This window comes from Octopus sinensis, linkage group LG9 (assembly GCF_006345805.1).
Source record: "Octopus sinensis linkage group LG9, ASM634580v1, whole genome shotgun sequence".
NCBI classification, from domain to species: Eukaryota; Metazoa; Mollusca; class Cephalopoda; order Octopoda; family Octopodidae; genus Octopus; species Octopus sinensis.
The window spans coordinates 92,543,848-92,556,223 of record NC_043005.1 but is presented as its reverse complement, the minus strand read 5'-3'; the positions used below and the strand labels follow the sequence as shown (position 1 = coordinate 92,556,223).

Sequence of the window (12,376 nt, the reverse complement as noted above, 5' to 3'; positions counted from 1 at the left end):
ATACATATACATATATATATATATATATATATATATATATACATACATATGTGCACAAACACATATATAGACATGCACATACATGTAATCAGATATATGGATACTCATTTACATACAAGCACATTTACACACATATACATATATATGTATACCTACATATATATATATATATATATATATATATATACGTAGTTGAGGTGTATTCCATTAAGAATGCATTAGGGTACAAAATAGAGCTCGTTCACCCTTAGAATTACCAGATAGCCAGCAGTATTATGGTATACTACCAATTCTAGGCTTAGGCATTCCTCGTGTGTGAAAAATAAAAAAAGAGCTACTTGGATGTAATAGCATCGAAATCAAACATTTACTTACAGAGACAGCAATTGTATATCACCTGAAGAGATACAACTAGGTCTTACTATACAGGTAAACTGTTACTTAATTTAAATCCTGTATAATATGTAGATCTATGTTGTATCAAAGCATGTGTAGTGGTCACTAAACAGCTGTCCCTCTTCCTTTAGACTCCATTTATTCTTTCCTTTATATATATATATACATATACATATATGTATATATATATATGTAGTAAACATACACACATGTATATATATTACATACACACACACACACATATATATGTAGTCAATATATATATGTATAATATATATATATATATATATATATATATATATATACACACACACACACACATACACGCACAAATATATACACACAAAATACATGCATACATGTGTGAGTATATGTATGTGTATGTATATACATATATACATATATATATATATATATATATATATATATATATATATATATACACACACACACGCACACATACATACACACATATCAATCACAGGTGAAACCTAGGTGGAATGGACAAGGGCCAAAGCTTTCATCTAGTTCTGCTCTCCATGAGATCTGCTTCATCTGGGTAAATAACCTTGTTGACAAACATATCGGAACCTGGTATAACAGGGATGTTATCAAATAACATTTGATGGAAACACAAAGCAATTGTAATAGGTTTGTTACCATATTCATAGCATTTTTTCAGGTAGGCATCATAGTAGCCTTTGCCTCGCCCAAGACGAGCTCCAGCCAAGGAGAATGCAAGCCCAGGCATCACAATTAGGTCTAAGCCACCTGGAAAAGAAGAAAATATTCATTAGAGACCACCTCTAGTTCTATGATACAAAGTATCCTGTTTTAATGTCATCTAAACTTTTTTAAATTTCCGACAAAATTCCTCGTATTTTCAAAATTATTTGAAGCATAGGCATTTTGATGGACATATGGTAGCAAATGGATTAATAAATACAGAAAATTTATGGCTATACACATCATATCATGCCACATACATATATATATCTTATTTCATATACACACTTATATATAGATTATTAGAATGTCACAGGAAAGAATTGCAATATGGATTCTTCAAGCCAATCCAAGTGACAGGAGATTTAGGGGTAGACCAAAAGCAAGATGGTTATATAATATCCATAGCTGGTCACTCTTAGAAATCCAGCAGGAAAGTCTAATGATGGCTGTTTCTGATAGGATCCTGTGGAGGAGGTGCCTGAGGGCTCTATCCACAAGGCCCTTGCACAAATAGTGGGCTAAGAAGATAGATGGATCGATTACATAAATTACATTTTCCATAAAATGATAATAATAATCTAAATGGCATTCTTACCAGTTTCTAGAGCATCAGTGCGAACATCATCATCACTAGGTTGCTTTATATTCCAATTAGTCAATGGAAGATTTTCATAATCTTCTAGAGACTTTAGTGCTACCATTTTCATGCTTGTGCCACTATAATGTGGAATGAAACAAGTCTTATTGGAAGCCAGTATTTTCTTCATAATTGATTCTGTCCGCACCTCATCAGAAGTACTCAGGTAGATTGAGATTCGTTTACTGGCTTCAAATTCTGGTAGATTCATCAACTTTAGAACATGAAATAGAGAAAGGAGAATAAGTGAGAAGAGCAAAAAGAGAGAGAGAGAGAGAAAGTGGGAGATTAAGAAGAGAGGAGAACATGAGTGCATTAATTGATTAATGCAAGAACATCAAGTTCTTTTGGTAATTTTTTTTTGTTTTGTTATTGTTGTTTTTGGCATATCTATATAGAATCCAAACAAATTTGTTTCTAGTCTCAAATTTGCTTCTAGACAATGAAGCTTTTATGTAAATCATTCAATCGTCTAAACTTAGAAGCCATATACCTCTTCAAGTAACAAGCAACTGTCTTATTAAAGAAAGGGTTCACTGGATAATGTAGTCCTAGATACACTGTGCTGCTGCTCCTCCTCCCAAAAGAAAAGACTGGACAGTCAAACCAAAAACACTTTTCATTACAAACCTGTTCCTCCAGAGCTGATCTGTTCTAACAGTTGCCAGCTACATTGCCCATGTCCTTTCCTTTGAATAAACATCAATGTTGTGGAGTGGAGAGATTTGCATGCATGAACAACTGCCAGTCTTCCCCAAAAACTCTTGCCTAGGCCTGTACACATGTGTTGATGCATAGGGGCCCCTGGTCTCAAATCCAACATAGGTAAACATTGCTATCCATTCTTTTAGGAGTTAAAAAAATAAAGTATCAGGGGTAGAATCTTTCCTTTCTCACATGTTTTTATTTCAGTTTGCTTGTATGTCTCAGTTTCTGGAAGAAATTGGCTGTGTCCAAACCTGGAGATGCCCTTAGGACTCCATCATGGATTTAAGGGCCCAAGGCAACACAAGGCAAGGCAAGGAATACATGTGCACACACACACACATTATTGAACACACATACTCAATGTACATGCTATGCTTGTATGCCAGTAGGCTGCGATTTAGTGTGGTGGAGATGACTCCCTCAAAGTGCTGACTGTTAAAACATCTGAAAGTCATAGACAGGTGAGACAACTTGTCCCAAACACCTCACCTGTACATGCTGTGATTGTTTGCTGGTAGGGTGTGATTTAGTTTGGTGGGGATGACTCCCTCAAAACATTGAATGTTTTAACACCTGGTGCTTTGAGGGAGTCATCCTCACCATGCTAAATCACAGCCTACCAGCTAAGAAGCATAGCTTGTATGTTGAGTATGTGTGTTTAATAATGTTTACAACACTAGCACTACTTCTAATTCATATTTGAATATACACACACACACACACACACACACACATATCATTGTTTAACGTCCACCTGCCATGCTGGCATAGGTTGGACAGTCTGACAGGAGCTGGCCAGGCAGAAGACTGCACCAGACTTTTGTGTCTGTTTTGGCAGAGTTTTTATGGCTGGATGCCCTTCCTAACACCAACCACCCTACAGAGTGGACTGAATGCTTTTTACATGACACCAGTTTAGGTGGGGTCAGTTTGGGCATGGCTTTTACAGTTGGATGCCCTTCCAAATACCAACCACAAGTAGACTGGATGCTTTTTATGTGGCACCAGCACTCACAGGGTTATCAAGTAATTTGCAAGACAAAAGTCTTTTGAGAGGGGAGGAGGGCATTGGAGGGTGTGATATATATATATATATATATATGTATGTATGAATGTATATATGTAGCCAAAATTGGCTACATACAGAATAAAATTCCCTGTATTGAAGACAGATGTAGTGACACTAAATCATGCAGCTGCTCAAGATGTTAGAAATTAAAGGGTACCAAGCATCCTTACCTGAAGCTCTCCACAGATACAAACCAGGTAAACAAGGCAGAAGGAATTTCTGTTTCCCAAGGATATTCACTTCAATGAAAGGAATTTTGAGAGGGGTGGGAGCATTGGGGGAGGGGATCTTGTGTCAGATGATGGAAGGTTACAATATGACAGAGAAACAGGGAGGCAGAAACAGGTGTCTTGCTATAGAGAATGTACATGGTTACCTAGCAAGACAGCCAGAGAAAGAGAGAAGAGAAGGGGAGTGACAGGAAGAGAGAAGGAGGTAGAAAAGCAGTCCAAGAAAGAGAACAGAAGCAGGTGTGCTGATGTAAAGGAGATACTTGGTTACCTAACCAGAGGGAAGAACAGGTGAGAGAGAGAGAGAGTGGGAAACAGCAAAAATGCAAGAGAGAGCATGAGAGAGATAGTGGTGAAGTGCCAGGGTATAATCACAAGTAACAAGGATCAGAGCATAGATGTGATGGTAGAGTGAGGAGGAGAGAGATAAATGGTGGCAATTGTCAGGATATGCCCTCAATGTATGGAGGTCATAATATACATGGTCAGGTACTGCCAAGAAGGCGCGAGTAGGGAGTGGAGATTGCAGTGACTAGCTGGGTAGAAAAATGGTGAAGGGGAAAGCAGTGATACAGTGAACGGGGCAGTAAGGGCAGTGAGGGGATTGGAAGACAATTATAGTTTATGAAGAGGAAATCTGAGGAAGAGGAAGATGCAGTTTAGGAGAGGAGATGTAGTTTGGTTTGATGGGGGTAGGGTGAGTGAAAAGTTTATTGTTACATGTGGGTGGGACACAACACTTCTAACACTCAGTTTTGCTGATGTGGTAGTGGTGGTGGGGGGTCTTCTCTAGAACCTCAAATCCCCAAACATCTTGGTCCGTTGTCATTTCCCCTATGATCCCTAACATCCTGAGATCGATCCTCACCACTTGATCCCATATCTTCCTCAGTCTCCTTCTTCCACAGGTACCATCCACTTTCAGTATACAGCTGTCTTTACTCATATGCATCACATGTCCAAACAAATGCATTCTCCTCTCTTGCACGCCATATTTAATATCTCTCAACAAAGTTGTGCTTTGTTGGTTATGGACACTAAGGTTACAAATCCATTCTACGCATGTCCTCTGCATTCAGAGCCCATGGCTCATTACCATGGAGTATAGCCGTTTGTACACAAGCATCATACAATCTACCTTTCACTCTGATTGAGAGAGTCCTTTTGTTGCCAACAGAGGCAGAAGTTCTCTGAAGTTCCTCCATCCAATGCTTATTCTATTTCAGAGCATCCACCATTCTTATTAATTTGGTCACCTAAGTAGCAGAAACTATCTACTACCTCAAGAGGGCCTCCTGGACATTTGAGAGAGTCTAAGTCCCACATGATCTTAGTGCTTATTGTTTCTGCACATTTTCCACACACGAAAGTGATCTTATCTGTTAACCTACATGTGATTCCACTGCATCTCTTATGTGTCCATAGCTTACACTGGGTGCAGCAAATGGAATTACTTCCCACTCCTTTCCTACTTATTGAGCAGGGCCATTTACCTGACGGAAAGAGAGTCTTGGCTGCTTTCTTGCTAACGACAACTTTAGTCATTCTAAGGTTAATGTAAAGGATTTTGATTTCAGGTTTTGCTTCCAAACCTGGAACTTCTCCAATTCTGCTTCAAATTCTACAATAAGAACAAGGTTGTCAGCATAATGCAGTTCCCATGGGAATCCAGTTTTGAATTCCTCTGTAATGGTCTGGAAAACTATGATGAATAAGAGTGGACTAAGACTGATCCCTGGTGAACTCCAACTTGTACGTTAAATTCATCACTATATTCAAGGTTGACCCTCACCACACTGACAGCATCGCTGTACATGGCTTGTATGGCTCTAACAAACCATTCTTCTACTCTTAGCTTCCTTAGAGACCACCAGATAAGAGACTGGGGAACCTTGTCAAAAGCCTTCTCCAGGTTGATGAAAGCTAAGAACAATGGTTTACTTTTGGCCAAATACTTTTCTTGCAACTGTCTAACTAGGAAGATGGCAGTCTTTTTTCTCATTCCTGGTATAGGCCATATAAATAACTTTTAAAATATGTGTGAGTCACTGCCATTATAGATAGCAGAGGCTCATCATTGATTTAATAAAATAGTAAATGAAGAAATCTTCAATAATAAACGAAGAAGTTTTTAATGTTTTAACCTCAATAAAATATTAAAACAATTCATGTAGAACTTCTCTTTGTATATAACACTTTTTAGGTCCAATCATTCAAAATATCTTCAAGAGAGGTTTAATCGCTCTTTTTACACAAGTCTATAGCAAATATATAGAATGCATGTTATAATGATACATTTTCATCATCATCATCGTTTAACGTCCGTTTTCCGTGCTAGAACGGATTGGATGGTTCGACTGGGGTTTGGGAAGCCAGGAGGCTGCACCAGTCTCCAGTCTGATCTGGCAGTGTTTCTACAGCTGGATGCCCTTCCTAACATTAACCAATCCGTGAGAGTAGTGGGTGCTTTTTACGTGCCAGGGGAGGCTGGCAGCGACCACGATCGGTTGGTGCTTTTTACGTGCCACCGCAAACCTTTCTGACATTGCTTACACACACACACACACACACGAGGTTGAGCTGGTGGAGCATTAGAGCATCAGATAGAATGCCTTACAATATTTGTGTCAATGCACTTTGCTCTGAGTTCAAATCTGGTTGTAGTCAACTTTGCCTTTCATCTTTTTGTGGTTGATAAAAAAATACCAATCCAGGATGGTGCATTGGCAGAAACGTAAAGAATATTGGACCAGATGCCTTGTGGTATTTGTTCTAGCTCTTTGTATTTTTGAGTTCAAATCCTGTCATATCCTACTTGAGTGGTAGAATTAATCCATCAACCAGTTTAACATCACCACCTGGCACTGTAGACACCATTGTAAATGCAATGGACCAAACTTTGGCTCATTAAAATGCATAACATGATTTTTGGCCTTGGGTAGCAACTGTTATTTCCTATTTGCTTATCCCTAGAAAGTATGAAAAATGGCTAACATTTCCTTCAAACTTTGCTTTTGTTACATTTATTCAAACCCTAATGAATCCCGCCCAACACATAGCTACGATGCTCCCCCACTACTCCTGCTCATGATCAGAAAAGCACATATTGCTAGCCAGTAAAGGACATTCTCAAGTGGACAAGGTCAAACAACTGACAAGCAAATTTGTGGTATTGAGTAAAATATTTGCTACAACAATAGTTCTGTTTCAGCAACTCTGAAATGTAATGGAAAACAGGTTAGTCTCAAAACATTGATGTCCACGTCACAAAAGCAAAGTTTGAAGGGAATAGTAGTCACTTCCTTTGATTTCTAGATAGAAGCAAATCAAATAACAGTTATTGACTAAAGACAAATAGCAATAATTTTGGTACCCAGTGCAATGCAACTGATCACAAAAACATATAAAAAGTAAGAATAAAACTGGCTGAGATGTTAGTGCTTTGTGTTCTGTCCTTGGCAGTGTGTTCTGTTTGTAAACACATAATGTACTGACACCAGCAAGCTGTGAGTAAATAATGCATGGTGTTCGACCATTTATAGTACTACCCTAACATAACCTTACTTTCGTTTCTGTTGCATTGCACTCCAGAATAGACACATAAATCAATAACTAATTGTTTAGTTAATAATCAATTTACCATGTTAAGTCTTTTTTAACATATCAGATAATAAATGAAAATCATAACTGATTTACACCTTTTAGATACAGTGCCAAATATTTTCTTTTTTTCTTTCTTTTAACTCTTAGCTGTGAGGGTCTGGTATTTAATTTCTAATTATATGCTTGTCTCTCTAGCTGGTAATACTGATTTGTACAACAGCTACAAATAGCAAGGGGCTGTTAATTTTAAGGTGAGTTTAGTTGTTTAAATCATCCCCCACCCCTCCACATCAACATCAATAATTGAGAAAGATTTTGATTTTATTTACACTTTGAAGATGAAAGACAGAAAGAAAATAAAAACGACTGCATGACATTTCAACTCAAAGATCTTTTGTGGATGGCAAAAATTTTAAGCATTTGTCCAACTAATAGAATCTAACACATACACCTTGTTCAAGATGCCATGCAGTGGGAATATATCTAATATAATAAATGCAAAAACTAATTTCTGTGTGTCAGTGTGTCACACTTTTACCCCTTCTCTCACTATTCAATGACACTTCTACTATTCTGTGTGTTGGGGTGAGAGTAATAGTTGGCATAGAAACGGTGAGGGCAGTGACGAAGACAGAGAGAGAGAGAGAGAGAGAGAGAGAGAGAGAGAGAGAGAGAGAGAGAGAGAGAGAGAGAGAGAGAGAGAGAGAGAGAGAATGGGTATATGAGAAAAAGAGGGAGATGATGTACAACTTTGTTTAACTGTCGCTTTGATAGAAATTCCTGTTGCCAACATACTGAACACTATCACTTTTTAATACGCACACATATATATACATACACACACACACACACACACACAAATATATATATATATATATATATAATATATATATATATATATATACACATGTTGTCTCTGTCCCAATATTTTATAACATGATACTCATCTCTATACCAGTGGGTTTTATTTTTCTAATTTGTAAATATTGTGCTAATGTTTGTTCATGCAAAAACATGAAAATAAGAGAAACCTGACTTCATTTTTCAATGCAAAACATCGAAATGACGCAGCGTAGACACAGACATATTTCCAAACACATGAACTCACAGGCACACACACACACACACACACAGATTATCTTCCTTCTTGGCACCTTAAGAAAAAAAAAATGTTTTTTTTTAGTGATGACTGTATCCCACCCTTTTTTACATTATTTTCCCATCCTTGAACTTATGTCTCATGCCAGCAGCTATACAACAGTAAAAAAAAAAATAACTAAATAAATGGTAAAAAAACATTCAAAATTGAAAAATCCCTTCCCCCCTCTCTCTCTCTACTTATGTATCTGTCTGTCTGTTTGTCTATCTACCCATCTATCTATCTATCATCATCATCATCATCATTTAACGTCCGTTTTTCCATGCTAGCATGGGTTGGACGGTTCGACCAGGGTCTGGCAAGCCATGGAGGCTGCACCAGGCTCTAGTCTGATTTGGCAGTGTTTCTACAACTGGATGCCCTTCTTAACGCCAACCACTCCGTGAGTGTAGTGGGTGTTTTTTACGCACCACCGGCACAGGGGCCAGGGCAGGCTGGCAAATGGCCATGTTCGGTTGGTGCTTTTACGTGTCACCGACACGGACACCAGTCAGGCGGCACTAGTATCTGCCACGTTATCCATCTACCCATCTATTTATCTATCCATCTACCCATCTATCTATCTATCTATCTCCATTGTCCTGGAACCTCACCCAAAGAAACAAAAACAATGTTCTCCTCTTCTAAACAAAACAAAGCAAAGCACCTGTTTGCACATTCACAATTTTATTTGATAAGTCTGAAGATGAAGGAAAGCAATAATGCTAATGACTAAATAAAAATATTCTTTTTCCAAAATTCTGACAACCTCCTCTTTTCTCAATATTCAATATCTGTACACCACTTCTAACACTCTATACATATACATACACACACATATATATGTGTATATATACATGCACATGTTGGGAACCACTGCTCTAGACCATTTCCAATAACCAATGATGATTTTTATTCAAATATAGCTGCAGGAGTGACTGCGGTTAAGGTTTGCTTCCCAACCACATGGTTTCAGGTTAATGTGGCTCCTTGGGAAAGTGTCTTCTGCTATAGCCCCAGGCTGACCAAAGCTTTGTGAGAAGCTTTGGTAGACAGAAACTGAAAGAAGCCCCTCTCTCTACATGCATGCATGCACATGTGTGTGTGTATGAGTAAGTGTATGTTTGTGTCTACTTGTCTTGGTTGTTGTAAATGGATGCCATTTACTTCCCATATTCTGAAAAAAATATGTCTGACCATGGGGAAATATATCTTGCTTGGAAACTGATAAGAGTTAGCTACAGAAGACCATCTGTTCATAGAAAATCTGCCTCAATAAACTCTGTCCAAGTCATGCAAGCATGGAAATGTGGATGTTAAAATGATGATGACACAAAGTCAGTTTCTGGAAAGGAAGTGAGTACATCTGAATTAATAATTCACACTACATTACTGGTATTAAGATGACGGAGAGGTAGAAACAGTAAGAAATTACTTTAAACCATTTACTTCTCTCTCCATCTGTTCAGAGTTCAAATCCTGCCAAGGCACTGTCACATTTGCCTTTTATTATTTTAAGAGCAAACAAATGCGGTGAGCTGGCAGAATCATTAGCATGTCAGGCAAAATGCTTAGTGGCATGACATTCTATCTGAGTCTCTGTTTCTGAGTTCAAATTCTGCCAAAGTTAAATTTACCTTTAATCTTTTTGGGGTCAATAAAATAAGTACTAGTTGAGCACTGGGGGTCGAAGAAATCTGCACCCTCAATATTGCTGGCCTTGTGCCAGAATCTGAAACCATTGTTTTAAGAGCAAACAAGGTGGCATACTGGCAGAATTATCACCGAACTGGACAGAATTCTTAATGACATTTCTCTCAGCTCTTTATATTCTGACTTCAAAAGCTATCAATATCAACTTTAACTTACATCCTTTTGTGAGATGATAAAAATGAAGTGCCAATCAAGTACTGGGGTTGATGCAATCAACTTGCCTCTCCTCTCAAAAATTGCTGGCCTTGTGCCAAATTATTTTAAGAGCAATAACATAAGTATCTGCCGTATACTGGGATCAACTATATTGCTTACCTAAGCAATATAGTTTGGACGTGTACCAAGGTAACAAAAAACAAAACAGATATACTCTCTTTTACTCTACTCTTTTACTTGTTTCAGTCATTTGACTGCGGCCATGCTGGAGCACCACCTCTAGTCGAGCAAATCGACCCCAGGACTTATTCTTTGTAAACCTAGTACTTATTCTATCGGTCTCTTTTGCCGAACCGCTAAGTTACGGGGATGTAAACACACCAGTATTGGTTGTCAAGCGATGTTGGGGGGAAAAACAGACACACAAACACACATACATATATATGATGGGCTTCTTTCAGTTTCCATCTACCAAATCCACTCACAAGGCTTTGGTTGGCCCGAGGCTATATTAGAAGTCACTTGTCCAAGGTGCCACACAGTGGAACTGAACCCGGAACCATGTGGTTGGTAAGCAAGCTACTTACCACACAGCCCCCCCCCCTGCACAGGAATTTTTATCACCCTTGGTACATTTTGAACTCAGTACAATAAGAAGCTGGTTGCAGTAACAGAACATTGATTTCTTTTGAAAAGACACACCCAAAGTTAGATATTGTTATGTTTTAACCTGAATGTGCTTTATAGGTCTCTGACAAGGCCACAAATCTTAGGTTCAGGATATAGTCAATCGCACCGACACTTGTACTGAACCAATACATTTTATTAACCCTGTAAAGAGGGAGGGTAAAGTCAACCCTATAAAGAGGGGACTTGAACAAAGAACACAGAGTGAAGTAACTAAACACTGCATATCCTGCTGTTCCACTGATTCTGTTAGACCAATGACTTGTTAAATGTAATATGTCAATTTTGTGCAATGGCACAAGACTCCACAGTTCAATTGTAAAGACCTTGTGCATGTACCTCATTTTAATAATAATAATAATAATAATTTTATAGACACTCTAAGGATGAAAAGCTAAATTGACATCAATGGCACTTGAAGTCAGAATATAAGTGACCTTAATTAAATAGGGCAAGGTATTTTGTCTGATGCATTAACAATCTTGTCAATCCTCCACTCTTACATAAAATGTATTGTAATATATTACTAAGACTTATTTTTATTACTCGTAACACCAATGCAGTCGTTATTATTGCTGTAGTTCTTATTGAAAAGATTTATAACCAAAGGAATGCCACATGTGATAACCATTTTTTTATAGGACTATCTAGAACTACATAATCTAATTTTATATTATAGTAGGGTGTAATTTGAAATAAATTTAGCTGCTACTTCTAGCAGGTTGTATGACAATCAAATGGGTCTCTCAAGGACACAGGTTTTTATTAATAAGCTTCAAGTTGACTTTGATCAAATAGACCTATCATATAGGGATAGGCAAGTTAATGTTCATATTGTGACTACCACTTTTTCTTTTTTTTCCCCTCACACTAGCATAATCTATCCAGAACCAAATTATTCAGTATCCTTCCATTTATTAAAGATGATAGGTGCAGATGTAGTTGTATGGCAAGAGGCTTGCTTCCCAACTGCGTAATTCCAGATTCAGTCCCACTGAGTAGCACTTTGGGTAAGTGTCTTCTACTGTGGCCCTCGACTAACCAAAGCATTGTGAGTGTATTTGAGAGATGGAAACCGAAAGATGCCTGTCGTATATATATATATATATATATATATATATATATATATATATATATATGGACACTAAACTCTGCTTGTGAAGACCTGTTGAGGCAGGTGAAATCAAAATCAAATTCGATTACTGGCATCCATGCTAGCGGGGTGCAAAGAGCACCATATGAGTCTGATCATTGACAAAGCGGCTAACCAGCTTCCGTGCCAGTGGCACATAAAAGGCACCATTTGAGTG

General features: G+C 37.9%; 1 protein-coding gene across 3 annotated transcripts in view; it reads right to left on the bottom strand.

The window, feature by feature from the left end:
* Positions 1 to 12,376, bottom strand: part of LOC115215612 (5-formyltetrahydrofolate cyclo-ligase) — a 30,908-nt gene that overhangs the window by 16,242 nt on the left and 2,290 nt on the right. The window contains exons 2-4 of one of the 3 annotated variants that reach the window (XR_005000749.1): positions 1,721 to 1,976; positions 855 to 1,167; positions 668 to 741 (exon numbers count right to left, since the gene is read on the bottom strand). Coding sequence is in view for 1 of the 3 variants with exons in the window: in XM_029784835.2 (XP_029640695.1) it covers positions 917 to 1,167; positions 1,721 to 1,976 (507 nt within the window). In the remaining 2 variants the exon portion in view is untranslated. Of the gene's footprint in view, positions 1 to 667; positions 742 to 777; positions 1,168 to 1,720; positions 1,977 to 12,376 lie in introns of those variants that run through there. The other 2 variants (XR_005000748.1, XM_029784835.2) reach the window with 2 other exon arrangements.